The following is a 26,447-nucleotide window of genomic DNA, read 5'->3' on the forward strand; positions in this document are numbered from 1 at the left end:
GGAGCAAACTCACACTTCCTGCATGTTCCAAAGAGGGATTTTGCTTCAGATGTTGAAAGAGATTTGTCGTATTACCAGACTTTTTATCAATAATATATTTGTTGGAAGCTGCTCCTTCTCCATGGCTATCACTGCCACTGTTTTCACCTATATCACTCATTTTTCGTGGTTAAATAGTGGCTACTCCATCACTCGAGGTGCTAAGTGGGCGTATACCTCTCCACGTGCATATCGTCACTTCTCTGCACGTTCTTGCTGCGTCAGAGGTGAAATGGACTGCTGTACCTAATTATTCTATATCGACATTATCAAAAATGAATCTCAACATTTTTATATCGTTAGAGGGAATAATTACCTCAATAATTATTGATATTGATTTATTGCCCAGCCCTAACGGACATTGCAATTTCTTGCCCTGGCCACATCTGCAGTCCTCATGCCTCCTTGCAACATGCCTAAGGCATGTTCACGCAGAGATGAGCAGGGACCCTGGTCATTTTTCTTTTGGTGTTTTCCGGTGTCAGTAAAGGCCTCTTTAGTGTCCTAAGTTTATCACTGTGACCTTAATTGCCTGCCATCTGTTAGCTGTTAGTGTCTTAACGACCGTTCCACAGGTGTATGTTCATTAATCGTTTATGGTTCATTAAACAAGCATGGGAAACAGTGCTTAAACCCTTTTGCAATGAAGATATTTTGATTTTTACGAATCATCTTTGAAAGACAGGGTCCTGAAAAAGGAACATTTCTTTTTTGCTGAGTTTATATTTCTTTGCCACATCACTTTAGTGCCTTATTGAAAACAGGATGTATGTTTTGTAATGTGTTTTATTCTGTGCAGGCTTCCTTTCATTTAGAATAGTATTGTGGAGTAACTACAATGTTGATTGGTCAGTTTCTTCAAGTGCAGTTGCAAAAACCATCAAGCGCTATGATGAAAGTCGCTCTCATGAGGATTGCCACAGGAAAGGAAGACCCAGAGTTACCTCTGCTGCAGAGGAAAAGTTTTGTATTTATTATGGAGCCAAGGCATCAACTACTCTTCCTGAGGTCCAGCAAAATTTAGGCAGTTATACAATTTTAAAAACATTACAATACATGAATTACAGAATTCACAACACACTAAGTGTGTGCTCTCAGGCCCATACTCCACTACCACATATCAACAACACAAAATCCATGTGTGTGTATAGTGCGTATGCATGTTTTGTGCCTGTTTGTGTTACTTCACAGTCCTCGCTGTTCCATAAGATGTATTTTTACCTGCTTTTTAAATCTGATTCTACTGCTTGCATCAGTTACCTGATATGGAATAGAGTTCCATGTAGTCATGACTATGTAGTACTGTGCACCTCCCATAGTCTGTTCTGGACTTGGACTGTGAAGAGACCCCCCATGTCTTGTGGGGTATGCATGGGTATACCTTCAGCTTGTCAACAACTCAGTTCATTAGAGTTACCAGCCTCAGAAATTGCAGCCCAGATAAATGCTTCAGAGTTCAAGTAACAGACACATCAACTGTTCAGAGGAGACTATGCAAAATGTTTTAGCTTTAATTTACAATCTGTAAAAACAGCAGTACCAGTCAAAAGTTGGGACACCTACTCATTCAAGGGTTTTTCATATTTTCTAATAATATAATATGCCATTTAGCAGACGCTTTTATCCAAAGCGACTTACAGTCATGTGTGCATACATTCTACGTATGGGTGGTCCCGGGGATCGAACCCACTACCCTGGCGTTACAAGCGCCATGCTCTACCAACTGAGCTACAGAAGGACATTGTACATTTTAGAATAGTGACATCAAAACTACGAAATAACACATATGGAATCATGTAATAACCGGAAAAAAAGTGTTAAACAAATCAAAAATATTTGAAATTCTTCAAAGTAGCCACCCTTTACCTTGACAGCTGTACACACTCTTGGCATTCACTCAACCAGCGTCACGGGGAATGCTTTTCAAAACAGTCTTGAAGGAGTTCCCACATACAGTGCGGCAAAAAAGTATTTAGTCAGCCACCAATTGTGCAAGTTCTCCCACTTAAAAAGATGAGAGAGGCCTGTACTTTTCATCATAGGTACACTTCAACTATGACAGACAAAATGAGAAAAAAAATCCAGAAAATCACATTGTAGGATTTTTAATGAATTTTTTTTGCAAATTATAGTGGAAAATAAGTATTTGGTCAATAAAAAAAGTTTATCTCAATACTTTGTTATATACCCTTTGTTGGCAATGACAGACGTCAAACGTTTTCTGTAAGTCTTCACAAGGTTTTCACACACTCTTGCTGGTATTTTGGCCCATTCCTCCATGCAGATCTCCTCTAGAGCAGTGATGTTTTAGGGATGTTGCTGGGCAACACAGACTTTCAACCTCCTCCGAAGATTTTCTATGGGGTTGAGATCTAGAGACTGGCTAGGCCACTCCAGGACCTTGAAATGCTTCTTACGAAGCCACTCCTCTGTTGCCCGGGCGGTGTGTTAGGGATCATTGTCACGTTGAGATGTGTCTGTTACTTGAAGTCTGAAGCATTTATTTGGCATTTATTTGGTTTATCTTCTGCAGAAGAGGTAACTCTGGGTCTTCCTTTCCTGTGGCGGTCCTCAGGAGAGCCAGTTTCATCATAGCGCTTGATGTTTTTTGCGACTGCACTTGAAGAAACTTTCAAAGTTCCCGTATAGACTGACCTTCATGTCTTTAGGTAATGATGGACCGTTGTTTCTCTTTGCTTATTTGAGCTGTTCTTGCCATAATATGGACTTTATATTTGACCAAATAGGGCTATCTTCTGTAATACCACCCCTACCTTGTAACACAACTGGTCGGCTGAAATGCATTAAGAAGGAAATAAAGTAACTTTTAACTAGGCACACCTGTTAAATGAAATGCCTTCTTGATGCTGGTTGAGAGAATGCCAAGAGTGTGCAAAGCTGTCAAGGCAAAGGGTGGCTACTTTGAAGAATATCAAATATATTTTTGTTTAGCACTTTTTTGGTTACTACATGATTCCATATGTGTTATTTCATAGTTTTGATGTCTTCACTATTATTCTCAAATGTAGAAAATAGTAACAAATTTAAATAAATAAAAACCTTGAATGAGTAGGTGTGTCCAAACTTGACTGGCACTGTATATTATGTAGGAAAAAGTCAGTTATAAATTATTCTGTCTTGGTTAAAAACAAGTTGTCATAGGCATTTGATTATATTTTCAATATACTTGCCCTCTCGTAAAATTCTGTAAGAATAATGTGAACACCAATTATTTATAGTAACAAAAATAAAGGGTTAAATACATAAAACAAATAACGTTCTGATCTTTCTTATATCGCCCAGATATAGGACATACACTTCAGAAAAACTTTCTGTTCCATGTAGTGAATATGTTATTCAATGTGTTTGTATGGGCTAATAGCAGTATGTCCAAATACAATGTTCATCAAATACTTATTAAATATTGTTGGGGGATACTTCAAGCTGTCTTAGAATTAAAACAGCAATAGTATCCTTGGTATGACCTTAAAACAATTCCATATAGCTTAGTAGGCATGATTACCAACAATGAGACCCTCGGAGTGTGGTGTCAGGTAAATAGCCTCTCACTCAATGTCAGCAAAACAAAAAAGAGATGATCGTGGACTTCAGGAAACAGCATTGGCCACTTTAATAAATGGAACACTAGTCACTTTAATAATTCCACGTTAAGAATGTTTACATGTCTTGCATTACTCATTTCATGTACAGTGCCTTGCGAACCTCTGAGACTATCACAGTGCAGGTGCATTTATACAGAGACTTGATTACACACAGGTGGATTGTATTTATCATCATTAGTCATTTAGGTCAACATTGGATCATTCAGAGATCCTCACTGAACTTCTGGAGAGAGTTTTGCTGCACTGAAAGTAAAGGGGCTGAATAATTTTGCACGGCAAATTTTTCAGTTTTTGATTTCTTAAAATAGTTTGAAATATCCAATAAATGTCGTTCCACTTCATGATTGTGTCCCACTTGTTGATTCTTCACAAAAAAATACAGTTTTATATCTTTGTTTGAAGCCTGAAATGTGGCAATAGGTCACAAAGTTCAAGGGGGCCGAATACTTTCGCAAGGCACTGTATATACTGTATCCTATCTATTCTTTACTTTATCTATTGCATCTTAGCCGCTGTCATTGCTCATCCATATATTTTCTACTTATATATTCTTATTCTTTTACTAGATTGTGTATTAGGTTTTGTTGTGGAATTTGTTAGATATTACTGTTGGACATAGAAGCATAAGTATTTCGCTACACTCGCAATAACATCTGCTAACCATGTGTATGTGACCAATAAAATGTTCTTTGATAACTTCACCCGCTTCTATTCATAATATAATGCCATTTTTAAAAAAGAAATCCAGAAAATGTTTTAATTAATCAGTATATTTGATGTTAAGTGGCATGATGGGATGCATTTACTCATGCTTTTTCCATAACCTAGTCCTCTGATTGGAGAAAAACAGCGGGAACCGGGATTCATCAGACCAGGCAATGTTTTTCCAAATGTCCAGTTGTTTCGTTCTTTAGCCCACACAAATGTTGTACTGGACTGTCAGTTGACTAATTGTAGCCCGTCTGTTGCTCTGCACAATTTGCCTCCTTTGTCCTTTTTCATCAATCACCCGTGTTCAACCACCGGCCTGCGGGTTGGCCAGATGTTCTTTGGGTGGAGGACTATTGATACACACTGGAAACTGTTGAGCGTGAAAAACCCATTAGCGTTGCAATCTAGTGCACGGGACACCTACTACCATACCCTGTTCAAAGGCACTTCAATTTTTTGTCTTGCCCATTCACCCTCTGAATGGCACACATACACAACCCATGTCGAAATCCTTCTTTAACCTGTCTCCTCCCCTTCCTTCATCTACACTGATTGAAGTGAATTTAACAGGTGACATCAATAAGGGATTATAGCTTTCACCTGGTCATATGTCATAGAGAGGGGTAGAAAGTGCCCCATGAAATAACATTATATATAGATTCTACAGACCCTAGTGAATAATCCCAACACCTAAACAAGTTTTCTCTCTAAAAACCAATGTATAATATACCGTGTATGCATTGGGGGCATTTATTTGACCTTGGAACATGTTTTAAACCCCAAATGTAATGAAAATATCACTCAACAATATTTAATATTCCTTAATGTTTAACATTTAAACATTTTTTTTTCATATATCATGAATAAATACAGATTAATATTGGAACTCTTCTACTATTACATGAGAGACTTTTATTATGAACGTTTCCAAAATTCCGTGACCCGGAAGTACTTTTTGAGTGTTGCTGATGACACACTGACGCTGGTCAAATTCAGCAGAAAACGAGGAAGCGGAGATATGAAGTACTGTATCTCTGGAGAAAGTATCTAACGGGTGGCATACAGTAATCTACCGAGAGGACATTACCACAATTATAAGAAAGAGCTAGAAACTAACAAGGTTAGTTACAAATATCTTTGACATTACTCTCCAGCCTTCAAGGTGGACATCTCACCACTGGTAACGTAATACAGTATCCTTTCATCCCCGTTTTATTTTTGTAGCTAGCTACTGTAACTTTAGTTATTTTTGTTGAAGTTAGCTAACCTAACTAGCTAGTTAGTTTTCTAACTGTTACTGCCTAATTAACAGTTTTTATGCAATGTTATTGGTAGCAAGTTAACTAGCTAGTTATGTCTGATCATTCAAGTTAATTTAGCCAGCTAACTGAATCTGACAGCGAGTTGGGACTCAATTCATTCTGAACTACAACCAGCCAAGTCAAACAGCGATGCAGTCGGGCCAAAATGTGATGGAGTGTCACAGCGAAGGGGCGCTTGACAAATCTGACAAGACTGCTACTTTGAGATACATTCCCACTCTGAAGACTGACACTGGTCCAACCGTGGATAATAAAAATGTTGGGGACACCCTGGTCATCAATGAGAGCAACCTCAGGGCGCCGAGTCCCCGTGGAGCAAATGGCGATGACGACTCTGAAGCGGAGTCGTACCGGGATGGGCGGACAGAGGTGGTGGACATGGATATGAAAGGCAGAGCGTTCGCCTGGTGCCGAGACTTCCTTTCCGGGTCATGGAAAAGCATTCCCGAGGCAGATTTTCAGATCAGCATTGTCAGGTAATCTGGGATGAGGATTGAAAGATCTGGGACTTTTTCTCACACAGGCAAATCATAATCTCTCTCTCTCTCTCAAACACACACTTAAAATAATGCCACACTATCTGACAACTTTGAGTATCCTATATGGTATTGTACTGTGCTCCACTCCGTCCATGTTAGCACACATGAACGTGACAATCCAATGTCCAATTTCTCTTTCTCTCTGTTTGTCTACAGTGGTGGACTCAGCAACCTGCTGTTCATGTGCAGTCTGCCAGACCATGCCCACACTATTGGAGATGAACCTCGCAGGGTCTTGTTGCGAGTTTATGGGGCCATCCTACAGGTCAGCCACCTTAAATCAAGCCGATAATTGTCCCAGATGGCTAATGGAGTTTGTCTAGCTATAGCCTAGATTTAGTTTAACTCTTCCTGTTCACATTGAAGTGACTGGGAATTTATAATCAGAATTAGAATCGCCTTGATTCGCCAAGTAAATAAATACATCTAGCTGATACTGGCTTTCTAGAACAGTCTGAATTAAAGCTTTGCAAAAACTTGGCAAGTTTCTGTACAAGCCAGAATATTGAATACAATTACAATTGAAGTCGGAAGTTTACATGCACCTTAGCCAAATACATTGAAACTCAGTCTTTCACAATTCCTGACATTTAATCATAGTAAAAATTCGGATCACCACTTTTATTTAAAGAATTTGAAATGTCAGAATAATAGTAGAAAAAAATGATTTAATTCAAGCTTTTATTTCTTTCATCACTTTCCCGGGTCAGAAGTTTACATACAGTCAATTAGTATTTGGTAGTATTGGCTTTTAAACTGTTTAACTTGGGTCAAACATTTCGGGTAGCCTTCCACAAGCTTCCCAAAATAATCTGGGTGAATTTTGTCCCATTCCTCCTGACAGAGCTGGTGTAACTGAGTCAGGTTTGTAGGCCTCCTTGCTCACACATGCTTTTTCAGTTCTGCCCACACATTTCTATAGGATTGAGGTCAGGGCTTTGTGAAGGCCACTCCAATACCTTGACTTTGTTGTCCTTAAGCCATTTTGCCACAACTTTGGAAGTATGCTTGGGGTCATGGTCCCATTTGTGACCAAGCTTTAACTTCCTGACTGATGTCTTGAGATGTTGCTTCAATCTAGCCACATAATTTTCCTTACTCACGATTCCATCTATTTTGTGAAGTGCACCAGTCCCTCCTGCAGCAAAGCACCTCCACAACATGATGCTGCAACCCTGTGCTTCACGGTTGGGATGGTGTTCTTCGGCTTGCAAGCCTCCCTTTTTCCTCCAAACATAACGATGGTCATATTGGCTAAACAGTTCTATTTTTGTTTCATCAGACCAGGAAAAAAAAAGTACGATCTTTGTCCCCATGTGTAGTTAGTTGCAAACCGTAGTCTGTCTTTTTTATGTCAGTTTTGGAGCAGTAGCTTCTTCCTTGCTGAGCGGCCTTTCAGGTTATGTCGATATAGGACTCGTTTTACTGTGGATATAGATACTTTTGTATCCGTTTCCTCCAGCATCTTCACAAGGTCCTTTGCTGTTGTTCTGGGATTGATTGGCCCTTTTCGCACCAACGTACGTTCATCTCTAGGAGACAGAATGCGTCTCCTTCTTGAGCGGTATGACGGCTGCATGGTCCTACCGTGTTTATACTTGTGTACTATTGTTTGTACTGCCTTGTGGAGGTCCACAATTTTTTCCCGAGGTCTTGGCTGATTTCTTTTGATTTTCTCATGTCAAGCAAAGAGGCACTGAATTTGAAGGTAGGCCTTGAAATACATCCACAGGTACACCTCCAATTGACTCAAATGGTGTCAATTATCCTATTAGAAGCTTCTAAAGCCATAACATAATTTTCTGGAATTTTCAAGCTGTTTAAAGGCACAGTCAACTTAGTGTTTGTAAACTTCTGACCCACTGGGTGTGAGATACAGTGAAATAATCAATCTGTAAACAATTGGTGGGAAAATTCCTCGTCATGCACAAAGTAAATGTCCTAACCGACTTGCCAAAACTATAGTTTGTTAACAAGACATTTGTGGAGTGGTTGAAAAATGAGTTTTAATGACTCCAACCTAAGTGTATGTAAACTTCCGACTTCTACTGTACATACACACTGATTATACAAAACATTACGACATAGCTTTCACATGACATCAATAAGGGATTATAGACTGAACACCTGTAAAATCGACTATGTACAGAAATTGCTGCAATTTCTAAATGATTCACCTGATATGTGTAAAATAAAAAATACCCTCAAAGCAAAGCTGACAGTCTGCACTTACAGAGCCAAAACAATGAAATGTGTCACTGTCCAAATACTTTTGGAGCTCACTGTATTGGAACATCAATTTTCAATATTATCGCATCGCAATACATATAGAATCGCAATACAATAGTATCGTGAGGTCCCTGGCATTTACCCTAGAATATATAGATGAGAAGAATAGACTATGTGCAAGTGACATTATCCTAAGTCATACTGCTGGGGTCATGTCCTAGCTCTTTTGAATGTGCTTCAAGATTGTCATCATATTCATGAAAATGTGGTCATTTAAGTGTGTGTGTGTGTGTGTGTGTGTGTGTGTGTGTGTGTGTGTGTGTGTGTGTGTGTGTGTGTGTGTGTGTGTGTGTACACTGCTCAAGAAAATAAAGGGAACACTTAAACAACAAAATGTAAGGCCGTCAATCACACTTCTGTGAAATCAAACTGTCCACTTAGGAAGCAACACTGATTGACAATAAATTTCACATGCTGTTGTGCAAATGGAATAGACAGGTGGAAATTATAAGCATTTAGCAAGACACCCCAATAAAGGAGGGGTTCTGCAGGTGGTGACCACAGACCACTTCTCAGTTCCTATGCTTCCTGGCTGATCTTTTGGTCACTTTTGAATGCTGGCGGTGCTTTCACTCTAGTGGTAGCATGAGACGGAGTCTACAACCCACACAAGTAGCTCAGGTAGTGCAGCTCATCCAGGATGGAAAATCAATGCGAGCTGTGGCAAGGTTTGCTGTGTCTGTCAGCGTAGTGTCCAGAGCATGGAGGCGCTACCAGGAGACAGGCCAGTACATCAAGAGACGTGGAGGAGGCCGTAGGAGGGCAACAATCCAGCAGCAGGACCTCTGCCTTTGTGTAAGGAGGAGCAGGAGGAGGAGCCCTGCAAAATGACCTCCAGCAGGCCACAAATGTGCATGTGTCTGCTCAAACGGTCAGAAACCGACTCCGTGAGGGTGGTATGAGGGCCCGACGTCCACAGGTGGGGGTTGTGCTTACAGCCTAAAACCGTGCAGGACGTTTGGCATTTGCTAGAGAACACCCAGATTGGCAAATTTGCCACTGGCGCCCTGTGCTCTTCACAGATGAAAACAGGTTCACACTGAGCATGTGACAGATGTGACAGAGTCTGGAGACGCCGTGGAGAACGTTCTGCTGCCTGCAACATCCTCTGGCATGACCGGTTTGGCTGTGGGTCAGTCATGGTGTGGGGTGGCATTTCTTTGGGGGGCCGCACAGCCCTCCATGTGCTCGCCAGAGGTAGCCTGACTGCCATTAGGTACCGAGATGAGATCCTCAGACCCCTTGTGAGACCATATGCTGGTGCGGTTGGCCCTGGTTTCCTCCTAATGCAAGACAATGCTAGACCTCATGTGACTGGAGTGTGTCAGCAGTTCCTGTAAGAGGAAGGCATTGATGCTATGGACTGGCCCGCTCGTTCCCCAGACCTGAATCCAATTGAACACATCTGGGACATCATGTCTCGCTCCATCCACCAACGCCACGTTGCACCATAGACTGTCCAGGAGTTGGCGGATGCTTTAGTACAGGTCTGGGAGGAGATCCTTCAGGAGACCATCCGCCACCTCATCAGGAGCATGCCCAGGCATTGTAGGGAAGTCATACAGGCTCGTGGAGGCCACACACTACTGAGCCTCATTTTGACTTGTTTTAAGGACATTACAACGAAGTTTGTTCCGCCTGTAGTGTGGTTTTCCACTTTAATTTTGAGTGTGACTCCAAATCCAGACCTCCATGCGTTGATAAATTTGATTTCCATTGATCATTTTTGTGTGATTTTTGTTGTCAGCACATTCAACTATGTAAAGAAAAAGTATTTAATAAGAATATTTCATTCATTCAGATCTAGGATGTGTTATTTTAGTGTTCCCTTTCATTTTTTTGAGTATACACATACACACACATACACACACACATACATGCATAGATATATAGCAGTGAAAAAGTATTTTCCCTGTTGCTGATTTTTGATACTGAATGTTATCAAATCTTCAACCAAAACCTACTATTAGATCAAGGGGACCTGAGTTAACAAATAAAGTTATGCAACACCCAATTCCCCTGTGTGATAAAGTAATTGCCCCCTTACACTCATTACTGGTTGTGCCACTTTTAGCTGCAATGACTGCAACCAAATGCTTCCTGTAGTTGTTGATCAGTCTCACATTGCTGTGGAGGAATTTTGGCCCACTCGTGCGTGCAGAACTGCTTTAACTCAGTGAGATTTGTAGGTTTTCAAGCATGAACTACTCATTTCAAGTGCTGCCACCAATATCTCAATTGGCATTAGGTTTGGACTTTTGACTAGGCCATTCCAAAACTTAAAATGTTTAGCTTTTGAAGCATTTTCATCTTGACTTGATTTTGTGTTTTGGATCATTTGTCTTACGGATGGCCTGACGTTCTCAAGTAGAATTCACTGATACGGAAAATAATGAATTGTTCCTTCTATTAAGGCATGTCGTCCAGGTCCTGAGGCAGCAAAGCATCCCCAATCCATCACATTACCACCACCATGCTTGACCATTGTTATTCAGTATCAAAAATATGCAAAAGTAGAAAAAATTAGAAAGGGGCAAATCCTTTTTCACAGCACTGTGTGTATATTTATAATTATGTTTATTGATTTAGCCATACCTGATTTCCTTTCATCAAAATATTTGACGCTCAAGAAGTAAGACACATTGCCAAAAGTCTTATTCGGACCACGTCTCCTGCTGCTTTGCTAGTCAGTGTTCCTGCTGAGGATTTAGAGGATGGTAAGAACCCATTAGTTACAGGCCATTTGTGTATTATATTAGATTAAGCAGTTAAAAAAAAAAAATCTTTGCCAGCCAATACTTTTTTTCAAATGTTTAATTGTAGACCAGCAAGCTGTCAAAATATTTGTAGTTCATGTCTTTAGATTTAATGAAACGGATTAAACTTTTTTGGGTCGTGCTACTTCTTGGCTGTAAAATACGGCAAGTTAATTCACTTGGAAACACGTTTTAAACAGTTTAAAATATATATATCTTAATTCGTCACATTTTCATGACTTTGACGGTGCAACTTTGAGGCTCATTCTTAACCTACAAAATAAGTAATACAGAAATAAAATGACGTTTCGCTTGCACATCGTATTATAATTAAACAATGCCTTTGTTTATTCAAAGCAACTTAGTCATGATGTGTGCTTACCTTTGAGTAATCCCGGGAATCAAACTGACTATTCTGGCGTTGCAAGTGCAATGCTCTACCAATTGAGCTACATGGGCTAAGCATTGCTACACCACATGAGCTAAACATTGCCACATTCCATATACAATATGTACATTGTAGATCTACACAGGATGAGAATTCCTGTGTTGAGATTAGTCATGTAGAACTGACAGATGGATAGATAAGCCTATTGTCTGTTTCTCATATTTGCTTTATGTACAAAAAATGCACTGCGATAGGGAAGGATTCATGACAAAGACATGGCAGAGGCTAGACCTTCCATCAAACATACAGATTACTGTTTAGTACTCAATATTACACAGTCCCTGAGCAGAACATCTTCAGTCCTCATCAGCAACCTATGAATTGCTTCAATGGTTTCTGACTCATCTCGTGTGTGTGTGTGAACAGGGAGTGGATTCTCTGGTCTTGGAGAGTGTGATGTTTGCCATCCTGGCGGAGAGAGCCCTGGGGCCACGGCTCTATGGAATCTTCCCTGAGGGGCGCCTGGAACAGTACCTGCCGGTATGTACACACACACACACACACACACACGCACAAGAATAATCAAATCTATAAATATTGTAATATCCAGACCTTGCAACTTTTGCTGTGTGTTAGGTAGGCACACATTCATAACTGACTGAAATTTTGAAAAGGCTTTTAATTAAGTACAACTGGAATTTATATAAATGCCTAGAATATTTAAATTTTGGAGAATCTCATACAATGGTTTAAAGTTATGTATTTATTATGGATCCCCATTAGCTGCTGCCAGGGCAGCAACATTTATTTGAAAAACATTACAATACATTCAGATTTCAAACACTGTGCCCTCGGGGCCCTACTCCACCACTACCACATACAGTGCCTTGCGAAAGTATTCGGCCCCCTTGAACTTTGTGACCCTTTGCCACATTTCAGGCTTCAAACATAAAGATATAAAACTGTATTTTTTTGTGAAGAATCAACAAGTGAGACACAATCATGAAGTGGAACGACATTTCTTGGATATTTCAAACTTTTTTAACAAATCAAAAACTGAAAAATTGGGCGTGCAAAATTATTCAGCCCCCTTAAGTTAATACTTTGTAGCGCCACCTTATGCTGCAATTACAGCTGTAAGTCGCTTGGGGTATGTCTCTATCAGTTTTGCACATCGAGAGACTGAATTTTTTTTCCCATTCCTCCTTGCAAAACAGCTCGAGCTCAGTGAGGTTGGATGGAGAGCATTTGTGAACAGCAGTTTTCAGTTCTTTCCACAGGTTCAATTGGATTCAGGTCTGGACTTTGACTTGGCCATTCTAACACCTGGATATGTTTATTTTTGAACCATTCCATTGTAGATTTTGCTTTATGTTTTGGATCATTGTCTTGTTGGAAGACAAATCTCCGTCCCAGTCTCAGGTCTTTTGCAGACTCCATCAGGTTTTCTTTCAGAATGGTCCTGTATTTGGCTCTATCCATCTTCCCATCAATTTTAACCATCTTCCTTGTCCCTGCTGAAGAAAAGCAGGCCCAAACCATGATGCTGCCACCACCATGTTTGACAGTGGGGATGGTGCATTCAGGGTGATGAGCTGTGTTGCTTTTACGCCAAACATAACGTTTTGCATTGTTGCCAAAATGTTCAATTTTGGTTTCATCTGACCAGAGCACCTTCTTCCACATGTTTGGTGTGTCTCCCAGGTGGCTTGTGGCAAACTTTAAACTACACTTTTTATGGATATCTTTAAGAAATGGCTTTCTTCTTGCCACTCTTCCATAAAGGCCAGATTTGTGCAATATACGACTGATTGTTGTCCTATGGACAGAGTCTCCCACCTCAGCTGTAGATCTCTGCAGTTCATCCAGAGTGATCATGGGCCTCTAGGCTGAAAGTTTAACGGCCAGGTCTTGGTAGATTTGCAGTGGTCTGCTACTCGTTCAATGTCAATATTATCGCTTGCACTGTGCTCCTTGGGATGTTTAAAGCTTGGGAAATCTTTTTGTATCCGAATCCGGCTTTAAACTTCTTCACAACAGTATCTCGGACCTGCCTGGTGTGTTCCTTGTTCTTCATGATGCTCTCTGCGCTTTTAACGGACCTCTGAGACTATCACAGTGCAGGTGCATTTATACAGAGACTTGATTACACACAGGTGGATTGTATTTATCATCATTAGTCATTTAGGTCAACATTGGATCATTCAGAGATCCTCACTGAACTTCTGGAGAGAGTTTGCTGCACTGAAAGTAAAGGGGCTGAATAATTTTGCACGCCCAATTTTTCAGTTTTTGATTTGTTAAAGTTTGAAATATCCAATAAATGTCGTTCCACTTCATGATTGTGTCCCACTTGTTGTTGATACTTCACAAAAAAATACAGTTTTAAATCTTTATGTTTGAAGCCTGAAATGTGGCAAAAGGTCGCAAAGTTCAAGGGGGCCGAATACTTTCGCAAGGCACTGTATCTACAATACAAAATCCACGTGCATATGTTACTGTGTGTAGGCACAGACGCATGTTTGTTTGTTGCTTCACAGTCCCTGCTGTTCCATAAGGTGTATTTATTTGATCCATTTTCGAATAATGCTGTAATGTATCAAAATTTGGAAAAGGGGAAGGGATCTGAATACTTTCTGTAAGCACTGTATATATTTTGTGTGTTTTTTGTTTTAATATATGGGGGGATTGGAAATGATGCGTAGATTGCAGCTTCCAATGTATCTGCAATATTAAAGCTGATCTCCCACCATAATAATATATATTTATTTTATTTATAATTACTTGAATATAACTTGTGAATGCCTCATGAGCTTAGTTTAACTGTAGTACCTGATCAGAATCCCAAATAAAAGCTTTTTTTTTTACATCATTGTAAACAAATGTATACCCTCAACATGGTTAACTATAATCTCATGAATGGTCAGTCCTTGCTTCAGCCCCATCTCTTTGCTGTTAACCAAATTAGTGGTGGGAATATCCCTTTGTTATTGTTTGAACAGCAGACTGCCCCTTTAAAAACAGTATCAGTTTAACAATGTGCAATACCTATGCATCGCTATATTGATCAGTTTGAAATGGAAACCATTCACAAGTGCTTCCAGAATGCATGATGATGACGGGTCTTCTCTCTGACCATCACATTACTTGTAATTTCTTATTTACACTTTCTGACAAAGCCTCGAATAGATTTGACATTCGCAAACTGTCCGTTTCAACCATGTGTTTGACAGTATCTCTGCCTTCGTGTTTTTCACTGTGAGCTAAATGTATACAGATTCACATTCCATGTGTGTAGAGAAATGTCTGCATGTCCTTTTTTGTCCTGTGTTTATTTTACCATACGCACTTGTCATGTGTGTTCATAAAAATGTCTCTCAAACTCATATCGAACTCAACATACAGGTTGACAACATATCTCAATTGATAGTTTTAAGTTAGCATCTTTGTACTAATTGAGGGAGGACAACCGGCGCTGGGATTTATGACTGACGAATGCACCTTCTTTTCCATAAAGGTCCAGACTTTTGGGCAGATGTTGCAGAAATGTCACATACATTTTAAGTGAATATGAGTGTAAAGTCCTGTATCTTTGTGCTTATCTCCCAGAGCAACCGCCTGCGTACAGAGCAGCTCTTTGTTCCGGAACTGTCCGCTGAGATCGCCTCAAAGATGGCCCGCTTCCATAGGATGGTCATGCCCTTTAACAAGGAACCCAAGTGGCTGTTCGGGACCATTGGCAGGTGAGGATAGGATGGAACTGCTCTCTCCAAGTCAAAGCCTACACCAAGTATTGCCTGAGGAGTACTGTAAAATGATGTATTGATTTGAATTTGAGGTAACTGTTTGCAGGTAGAACTTTTCATCAGCTGTTTTCCACAATACTCAATAATGCTCTGTCTGGTGTTGTCTCAGGTACATGGATCAGGTGATGAACTTAAAGTTTGCCCGGGAGGCTCACGTCAAGAAATACAACAAGCTGATTAAGTACGACCTCCCAGCAGAGCTGGAGAGTCTCCGGTGAGTCAGGAGATGCTGGGGAAGGGAATGGTTGGAAAGGACAATGATCTGGCAAGGGAGATGGGAGGAGGAGGGAGTGGCCAGGGAAAGTAATGCTATGGCGGGGGAGCTAAAAGGGAAAAACAGGAATGTTTAGGGAAGGCGGGAGCGTTGGTAGATCCATGTCACAATAGACCTCGCTCAACTGCACACACACACACACACACACACACACACACACACACACACACACATACACATGAGCAATCTCTCACATCCACAAACATGTTACTCTCTAATAAATATGTAGTTCTCTCTGCAGCCGTTAGAAAGTTGACCTCTCCCCCAGTGCCTTTCTCTGACACTGCCCTATCAGGAGACTGTTGGACTTTAGCTTCCTGTGACACCACACACACCCAGACCAGCAGTGTGTGCCCCATAGAGATAGTTGGAGAAGGACGCAACTTTGTATTTGGCCTATTATGCGTCTCTGAGAGCATGGGCAGTACCATTGAGGCCATCTCCATTTTGAAGTAGTACATTTTCTTCTACTCCTTCTATGAGTTGGTAACAAACTGAAAGGGTGCATACTGCCACCTGAGGGGTATACCATGTACCAGGTTTGAGGAGTTAGTGAGGTAACATTGGTCAACTCTGAGTTCAACTCAAGATAACCGGTCATACGAAATGGCTCACCTGTTAGCCAGGTACATTTCTATGGCAATGAATCCTTCAGAACTAACCTGCTATGGGCAGGCTAACTCAGGGCTAACTCCATTTTATCCTGAATGAGCCACAAGTTGAGGACTAATGAAATCAGATGCCCTCCCTCTGGCAAAGATTGTCATCATCCCCTTCATTTGAGGAAGACAACTGATCAAATATTTTACTAATATAATTTAAAAAATCACATCACACATTTAGTATGATAGCCTTTGCATTACAAACTGTATGTATTTCGTGGTTGTAGCCTTTGCTAGTGTACCCATGAGTTGAACAGTCAAATTAAGGTTCCAAAACCCTTCTATGGATGATGTCTATGACCACAACGCGTCAAGCTGTTCCACAGATAGATGGAGCAATAGGAGTGTGAAAATGGTGCTCGTGCATTAATAAGCACACCAAAGACGCCATTAACAATAAAGACTGCACATAAAGGCCTATTTCACACCATAGCCTGCTGATTTTGCAAGATAATGTTTCTTTCATTTTGATATTGGCACAAATGAAAATGTGGCACTGAGTCGCCCAAGGATTCACGTTTCAGCATTGTCTCAATGAAGAGTTCGGCCTTTCACAAGCCATGTGCGAGATGCACGCACAGTTACAAGCCTGCTAGAGTTAGCGGCAACTGGACGAGCAATATTCACCGTCGTAGTACGGATAAAGCTTGACCTGGAATGTGAAGCTAACTGAAGCTGGATAGCTTTATAAAAGCCTGAGTAGATTGCTCTGTAGTATACCTCTCCAGAGTGTGTTGTTTGAACAGGTATAAGGCAAAGATTGGCGATTATTGCCACTTGCTGTTTATGGAATGTTTGCTCAAGTGTAATTCAATGGCTGATCATTCCCAATGACTTGGATGGAATTATTTGAACCTTCCGTAACCCATAGGAAGTCCCACTGAGTTAACTACTTCAAAATGTTAACTCAATGGTGCTTCGGCGCTGCCCATGCTCAAATGTGCTTTTGGGCACTAGAGATGTCTATCTAAGTCTATGGTGTGCCCTTACTGTCTGGCAGCCAGTCCCCTACACACCTCAAGGTCGCCTGCTCTAATAATAATGATAGCTCACATTCATATAGTTTTCTACTACGTCAAGGTGCATTCAAGCAATCAGTCACATTTTATCACATGCTTAACAGCAACCTGGACCAATATTATACGCATCTGTACAGCTTTGTTCTATCATTAGTGGTGTATCTACATGTCAATGTACTAGCCACAAATTGCTTTGTAATAGTTGTAGAGCTACTGAAAGTGTTACCACATACAGTGCCCTCAGTAATTATTGAGTCAGTGACAATTTGTTGTTTTGGCTCTGTACTCCAGCACTTGATTTGAAATGATACATTATTTACAGATCTCATACCCATCCAGCATCCTCACTCATCACTCATTCAGGGCTATCTGTAATCATGGTAGCATCCACATTAATGTGGAAGTGTTTAGAAACATATTCTATTATTTACAATAAAAGTGATTCCAAAATGACATGATACATTATTTACCATTCATTTCTATTGGGCACAAAATAATCTCAAAAGCAACCAAAAAAACAGCAAATGGATCCAACAAGTTTTTAGTGTCCCAAACTTGATGAAGTCTTTGTGTGCTAGGAATATGGGACTAAATACTGAACTTTTGCCTACTTTAATACCTACATAAGTGAATTTCTTCCAATACTTTTGGTCCCCTAAAATGGGGGAGGGACTATTTACAAAAAGTGCTGTAATATCTCAATTGATTAAACTCTCTAAAATTAAATCTATCTGTACTATAACCTCATAGTCATTGTATCATTTCAAATGAAAGTGCTGGAGAACAGAGCCAAAACAGCAACACATTTGGCACTGCATCTAAACCTACAGCCACTGCACAGTTGGCTAATGTTAGTGTGGTTGAGACTTCTGTATATCTACCTGTGACTATATCAGGAGCATAGATCAACATATCTTACAGAACCGGCATTCTGAACATGGCTGCTCAATCAATCACATATCACAATCGCGTACTTTACTTTTGCTCAGTTCATTTCCTATTGAGCTACCCTTGGAGAGGCATGCATGACATGCCATTATTGCACAATCCAACTAAATAGTTACTCCTCTGCTATGTCATGGTGTCCAGTACTCATTGCTTCCCATAACTACTCTACCGTCATGATCATGCACTTGAAATCGTGAAGGGAGTAATCAGGTCTACCAAATAGTAAAGGGAATGTGTGTTGTGTAATTCCGTAGTCTGTCTTTGTCTACAATAAAACATATATTTTTTGATATTGTACAGACTGATAACCTATGAGCTGTTGACATGTACCATAACCTCTGCCACTTAAAGTTAACTGAAAGTTGAAGTGTGTACATAATACATTAATGTCATGTTCTCTCTCCCTCTCTGGCAGAGTGTTGTTGTCAGCGACCCCATCTCCAGTGGTGTTCTGTCATAATGATGTGCAAGAAGGTAAAGGTCTATCTTCGTGCTCTCTTCCCTTCACTCTCTCTACCCATCACCCTCGCTCCCCTCTAACCATATTTACCTCTAATTTGGGCTGCTTGACCCTCCCCCTGGCTCAACAGTGGATGTCCGTCACTTCCTGAAATGACAGGATATTAACGAAGTTGGAGAAAGAAGGGGTGGAGGGTATCTATTTTTAGAGACTGAACACATTCATATGCAACACCCTCAGGCAGGTGCAAACCAATAGAGTACATGGTACAGGTGGTGGCTGTAGATTGCCTATGTATACATGCAGTTGACTCCTGAAGTGCACATCAGGACACACTGTGAATGTACAGTCATATTTAACTCTGGAGGAGGAAGTGGGAGTGTTGTAACCTCCTGTCTCTTGTCCTCAGGTAACATTTTGATGCTGGAGGACAGAGACCACACCTCCACTGGGAAACTCATGCTCATAGACTTTGAGTACAGCAGCTACAACTACAGGTAAAGGCCTTTTGTGTACATACACACTCAACTCTTACACCTGTAGTTTTAGTTGTGACCACAAATACTCTCAGCTACAACTACACAGGATGCTGGAGGAAACTGGTACAAAAGTATCTATATCCACAGTAAAACGAGTCCTAGATCGACATAACCTGAAAGGCCGCTCAGCAAGGAAAAAGCCACTGCTCCAAAACCACCATAAGAAAACCAGACTACGGTTTGCAACTGCACATGGGGACAAAGATTGTACTTTTTGGAGAAATGTCCTCTGGTCTGATGAAACAAAAATAGAACTGTTTGGCTATAATGACCATCGTTATGTTTAGAGGAGAAAGGGGGAGGCTTGCAAGGCGAAGTACACCATCCCGACCGTGAAGCCCGGGGGTGGCAGCATCATGTTGTGGGGGTGCTTTGTTGCAGGAGAGACTGGTGCACTTTACAAAATGAGTGGCATCATGGGGGAGGGAAATTATGTGGATATATTGAAGCAACATTTCAAGACATCAGTCAGGAAGTTAAAGCTTGGTCACAAATGGGTCTTCCAAATGAACAATGACCCCAAGCATACTTCCAAAGTTGTGGCAAAATGGCTTTAGGACAACTAAGTCGAGGTATTGGAGTGGCCATCACAAAGCCCCGACCTCAATTCTATAGAACATTTGTGGGCCGAACTGAAAAAGCGTGTGTGAGCGAGCGAGGAGTCCTACAAACTTGACTCAGTTACACCAGCTCTGTCAGGAAGAATGGGCCAAAATTCACCCAACTTATTGTGGGAAGCTTGTGGAAGATTACTTGACACATTTGACCCAAGTTAAACAATTTAAAGGCCAATGCTACCAAATACTAATTGACTGTATGTAAACTGACTCACTGGGAATGTGATGAAATAAATAAAAGCTGAAATAAATCATTCTCTCCTATTATTCTGACATTTCACATTCTTAAAATAAAGTGGTGTTCCTAACTGAGAGGGGATTTTTACTTGGATTAAATGTCAGGAATTGTGAAAAACTGAGTTAATGTATTTAAACTTCTGAATTCAACTGTATGTCTCTACAAGTAAAAGGGACAGATCTAAGTATTATATTATCCATATGTAGTGGCGATTGTCTCTTTCTTTGATTGTCGTCTTAGATTGTGCTGCAATGTGTTTGTTTAGGGGTTTTGACTTTGGGAACCACTTCTGTGAGTGGTGCTATGACTACACATACAACCAGTGGCCCTTCTACAAGTGTACACCTGACAACTACCCCAGCAGAGAACAACAGGTGACTATAACCTCTACCACACCTATATCAAAATGCCCTCTAACATATCTATGCAAACACAGTGGTTGTGTCCGAATACCCATGCTGACGTACTGCATACTATGTACTCGTCGTTGCATACTATTTAGTACATACTGTTTAGTAAAAAGTATGCAGTATGCCATGGTCGTAACGTAATATTGGTTGGTGACCGGTTGAGTGGGTGCGGTAGGGCAGAGTACGGGTGGATTTTTCCAAATTTGACAGACATGCATCGCATTAACCAGTCTGATAATAGCTCATTTCCAAATTCACTACATTTCTCTGACTAGAATAGGAAGAGTTATATTCCTACCCGGGCTGGTTATTGGCATCACGTTCAACCTATACCATAGCCCATCTATCCAATAACTGAACACAGAAACCGATAATTTGGTTCAATTTCAACATGATTTATTAGTGAAACCAAAGTGCTGTAACGTATATAAATACAATTGCTTTGTACACACACCCTTTTTAAATGTTCAACTCAAAAGGCTACTGCACAGAGAAATGTGGACGGTCAGGTGATGCGCTAATTCAGAACCACTGGACATCAACATAATAAACTAAAGCACTGATTATCAGAATGATTGCCAAGGCTTAAATTAAATAATTACATGGGTTCAAATCAAAAGGCCTGCTTTAACATGACATCAACAACGCAGCCGAGTCCCCGTGCCAACACATTCAGAAATCAAAATATGGTTTTGCATTTAGTTTAAAAGCTCTGACAAAGGTCAAGAGAACAAGAAACACTTTTTTAATGAGAAAACAGAAATCCACTTTGGGTTTAAAAAAAGACGTTTTTTCAAAGATGTAGCCTACGATGAAAAATCTAATTTTAAGGAGAACAAAAACAACTTCATTTGAACACAACCGCAGAAGCGTTGCTATTCGGCATCTTCCCAATTAAGTAACATAGTTTTGTTGTTTGGCTAAATAAAGATAACTAAGGTCTATCACGCGCAGCCCACCTCTTCCAATGCATTGTGGAAAAGTGTACATCAAATTTTACCAGATGAAGAGCCAAAATTAATATCATCCTGGCATTTAAACCATACTAGATTTTAGAAAATTCACGTACTATTAAATTCTGTTTTCGCATACTGAGAATACGTCATGTGTAATTGCGTTGTTTCCCGCTATTCGTTGATTTCCCCACATCTAACTGATCAGCTGTTGTCAAAGCCAAAATGAGTATGACATCTGGGCATTTAAAGTATACTCCATTTCTAAATGTGGAATACTATGAAATTTTATTTTTTTGCATATTCAAACGGCCTACTATTTAGGATGCAAGTGTGGGTATTTGGACTCTTTCTCTCATGCATACTTCTCCCCATTATCACACTCCCTTTTCTCCCTATGAACTATCAGTATGAAGTTTCTGTCTCTTGACTTTACTTCTGGTAGTAGTGTGATGCAAAGGTTCGCATCCATACAAGGGAATACCGTTAATAAGTGATCATTTCTAGATCAATGGGCGTGTTCGAGGGGATCTATTTTGTCTAGTCGGTTACCATCATTAGTCACCACTTTTAAAAGTGTGTTGTATTATGGGGATAAAAATTTAATGACTTGCAACTACATGTCAACTGCATGTTTTTTTTTGTTTAAAAAATCATGATCAAAGGTCATGTAGTTTTTTATGAAGTTGCTGCAGTTGCTTCTCACCAACTTCACCATGCAGCCATTGACGGGCTAGTGAGAGGCACTATTTGTCAATGGATAATTAGGTTGTTTTTGGTTGACCAACGCGACCATGACCTGACTAAAACAGGAACCAACTTTTGCCGCGATTCTAAAGCTACAGGGGATACAAATTAAAGTGATATTCAAGATCTCTCTCTAACCAATTAATTGTACACATACATTTTCAGTTTGAGTGTGTGATATAGAAACATGTATTACAATATTAATAAAGAAAAACCTTTAAACAATAGCAGCTATATTAACACTGCCTTGTTATGAGCCTTGCTATTGGAAAACCACTACAATGTCTGACTTTCATCTGTCGCAGATGCACCTACCCCGACTTCAATCATTAACTGTCTACAGTCAAACACCCATTATCTGTCATCAGTCACTATAACATGTTCATGAGTCCACCACAGAAATCCTTCCAGTGAGCACATGTCACGTTCACTGTTGGTATCCCAATCTTACATCATTATTCTAATAAACACATTATAGCTAGTGTAACTTTCTTTACCAACCACACCAGTAGCCTCCGTGTATCTAGTTTTCCTCATTGTGGGACATAATGTATGTCTGTCCAGTCTTGTAGATAACTGTTTTTCTGACCACATTGTCTAATTGAAACAAAACTATGCATGCACATTTCCAGAACTCATGAAGTCAGCTGGTCTAATCCAATGAAGCAATTGCAAATGCATTATTTTTAAGTTAATGATACAAGCCAGGGAATTCCATTTATAGATGAAGTCGATGTGGTGTCCCTCATCTCTGAGCGAGTGTGTTTCTCTGCAGCTGCATTTCATCCGCAACTACCTGGAGGAGACTGGAGGCTATTCAGAGAGCACCATGCACGAGGACCAAGCTCGTATAGAGCAAGACTTGCTGGTCGAAGCCAATCGGTAGGACACAGACTTCTACCACAGATGAATCCAAAAAGGACAGTTCACTCATAAATCAAATGTATATATATTTTTTTTTATTATCTTAAAAGGAGTCTACAATATGTGCTCTGTTTTGTAACAATGGATTTATATTGCTTTTCCACCTAGAGCTTTACATAATAAGAGGGAAGAGTCACCTTTACCACTACCAATGTGGTACCTTCTTTTGAAAATGTCTAATCAGTGTTGATTTTGGTATGAACTATTCAATGCTACTGTATCCACATGTACAGTAAGTGGCCAGTCTTTTGGCAGTTAATCTAGGGATGAATGATTTCCCCACAGATTCGCCATGGCATCTCACTTCCTCTGGGGCCTGTGGTCTATCATTCAAGCCAGGATATCCAAGATCGAGTTTGGCTACATGGTAAGTACATTAGTAGACTTTACTTCACCTGGTGAGATAGACTTCACCTCACTAGAATGAAAGGATCCAGTAGAGCTTCAGCGTACTGGAACATTGATTGTCATTCACGTGACATTGCAGGTGTTTAGTGGTCACTCTTCCCTGTCGCTCTTGTTTATTTGCCGAGCAATTTGTTCTATGACCTGGCTAAATAGTGCTTCGAAAACACACGATCCCTCTTGAAGTTTACACCTGTTCATTTGATCTCTGTCATTTCAGGACTATGCCCAGTCACGATTTGATGCCTACTTCAAGCAGAAAAAGTTATTTTCCTAAATCTCTAAAAGAACAGATTGACTTCAATGGAATGTACTGTCATTTTTATATCTGCTGATTCTTCCTGTAGGCAACTGTCCTGATGCAGAAACGTAGTTAGCTACGCATATCTGTTAAGTGTTGAAACCAAACCAAATGAGGGGTAAACGCCCACTGAAGAGTCTTAGGTGGATTTTTACAAAATGATCTATTGTTTGAACTTGATGTTTCTAATATACCAGGACCCCATCCATCTAGTAGCATCCAATACGTTGCTCTGACTGCGACAAGTAACAGTGAAGCAGGGACTCAGCTGCACTCCAACAAAATGCACTTATCTTCCCCTACTATGAAATGTGAAATTCTGTGAAAATGCACAGCAAAAAAAGCATGTTATTTGTTTCCATTAGTTACGATCTACTGGTTCCATACATTTGTTTCAAACCCTGTAGTCATGTGCTTTATTTTAGTCTTTCAACTCTGCTTCTTTCTTTACCCCACCTCGTAATTTAATTGTTGTTGAACTTCAGAACGCCCTTGAGTTCAGGGTCGAAATATGCTCATTTTTAGCCGTCTTTTTCCTTTTTGCTTGACTTGTTTGTTAAATGCCTGTTCTATGCATGGACACATTACAGCATGGCAGAGAATCAAGCTGCATATCACAACTCTGTTCCTACTGTAGTTCTGTTTCTTTGTAGTGCAGTAGGGAAATCTGGACTCTTGGCCCTATTCATTCAGAACTAGTAAGAAAAGAACATGCTCCATTGCATAGTAAGTCAAATATGTTCTTAAGCAGGATGTTGTTTTTGACCTTTCTCTATGACTGGTTCTGATTGAATTGGGCTTAAACCCCATGTATGACCTGTCTGTTTTAGCATTTTCTCTTGTCAAACTATATATAGAGGGGTTGCAGTTGTCAGAAATCACTTAGCAATCATGCCAGGCGCCATGTTGGAAGACCAGTCACTGTGGTGGAAGAATGGTGCAGCCTGCTGGCTGTTTGTGAGCATGCACACTGCATTGCACTGCCAATTGTTTCTTAGCAAGGCAATTTGTTTTCTCAGCTACAATATCTTGGCTGCCAATAACGGCACAGAAATTGACCATGGTGATGAACCAAGTAGGTTTAGGCACTTATCATTCAGCTTGGGGTTGCCATTCAGTTGTCAGAAGAATTGATGTGGTGGTCTTCCAACATGGCTGCCAGGAGGTGTCGCATTTCACCTCCTGGCACAAGTGTTGTGTGTCATTCTACCTCTTCACAACAATGGGGGTCATTTTATATTGAATGATAAATGAGCAAATGTAGACCTGAAACAAAATTATTAAAAAATGATTTTTGTTATAGACAATAACAGCTTATTGCACAAACTCTCAGAAGAGAGCAGTATATGAAAAACTATATATATATATAGCTTTTGTCTGGCTTTGATGTCATTGCATTCTGGCTAGGTTTACCATTAATTCTAAAGCTGTTCCATTACTAGTAAACTGGTATAGAACTGTCTGTCACGGTTTGACTCTGCCCAAGGTTTGGATGTTTGTCCTTTTCCATTTCTGACCAAGAACCACAATGGTTAAAGAAAGCTGTCCATGACTTTGAACAACAGATGTTGTATCTTATTTAAATGTGCATTTGGCTCCTGTGCGTGTCTGCCTGCCTAACATTATTAAAACAAAATGGAATATCTGCATGCTTTTGGAATTCAGATCCAAAGATTTTGAAAATGGGATCATGTTTTTTTTTTTCTCCAATGGCAATTATTTGAACACATGGAAATGTTTTTCAGTATAATTCGTTAATTTATTTGTTTGCCCAGTGAAGTGCTCTTTGTTTTGATGTGAGTTATAATAAAGGTGGACCTGTGAGTTTACCCTTTTGTATAATGTTAGAATATATGTTGTGGATGTAGGCCAATGTTCGATTTCCGAGAATATGAAACTGCCTAGTATAGAAGCCAGTGTCTCGTCAACGAGCTAAATTGAGTAACTTTCTTTCATTGCACATCAATCCTGTCCAAAACCCTTTGATGTTCTTGATATTCCCCCTGCAATGCAGCTGCTGTGTAAGTATAACTGAACTGCAAATAAACATGCTTGATACCTGATTGAATATGTCTTCATTTATTGATGATTAGAAATTAAATCAAATGTTATGGCAACAGTTATTTTAATCTCAAATCTATACTGTAGAAAATACATTTTCAGGAATGGGAGCTCCCCCTAATGGGACGTCCTATTTCTAACTTGCAGACTTGGTCCATTTCAAATCGATCCCTGGCTTCATGGCACTTCATGTCAGTCTGCAAGAATTGGATAGATATTCAATATGCCAATAGCTGCACCTCTTACGAGCTGGGAGTTTCACTGTATCACTTATCTGTTCCTAATTTCCAGTGCATAGAAGGTAGGGGATATGGGGTAGCTAGGGCATGATTTATAATAAGCACGAGTCCCCCATGAGGCCTAAAATCAGTCCTGTAAGCGGTTTTCCTGCAGAGTTCCAATGTGGGTATATAACT

General features: G+C 40.2%; 1 protein-coding gene across 3 annotated transcripts; it reads left to right on the forward strand.

Moving 5' to 3' along the window:
- The first annotated feature begins 5,342 nt into the window (after positions 1–5,342).
- chkb (choline kinase beta) lies at positions 5,343–26,033 on the forward strand. Of its 3 annotated transcripts, none has more exons than XM_046349733.1 (12): positions 5,344–5,566; positions 5,810–6,171; positions 6,391–6,499; positions 12,094–12,207; positions 15,277–15,410; positions 15,583–15,687; positions 18,792–18,850; positions 19,246–19,333; positions 20,496–20,604; positions 23,116–23,222; positions 23,550–23,631; positions 23,890–26,033. In XM_046349733.1, exons 2-12 carry the CDS (start codon positions 5,825–5,827, stop codon positions 23,944–23,946), a joined length of 1,311 nt encoding a protein of 436 aa, XP_046205689.1. In that variant the 5' UTR covers positions 5,344–5,566; positions 5,810–5,824; the 3' UTR covers positions 23,947–26,033. The 3 variants fall into 3 exon arrangements, 2 of the variants coding, with proteins under 2 accessions (XP_046205689.1, XP_046205699.1); XM_046349743.1 differs by having other exon boundaries at positions 5,344–5,553; XR_006838813.1 differs by having other exon boundaries at positions 5,343–6,171; positions 23,116–23,283; positions 23,890–23,942.
- Positions 26,034–26,447: the final 414 nt, after the last annotated feature.

This window comes from Oncorhynchus gorbuscha, linkage group LG01, assembly GCF_021184085.1.
Source record: "Oncorhynchus gorbuscha isolate QuinsamMale2020 ecotype Even-year linkage group LG01, OgorEven_v1.0, whole genome shotgun sequence".
In the NCBI taxonomy this organism is placed as follows: domain Eukaryota; kingdom Metazoa; phylum Chordata; class Actinopteri; order Salmoniformes; family Salmonidae; genus Oncorhynchus; species Oncorhynchus gorbuscha.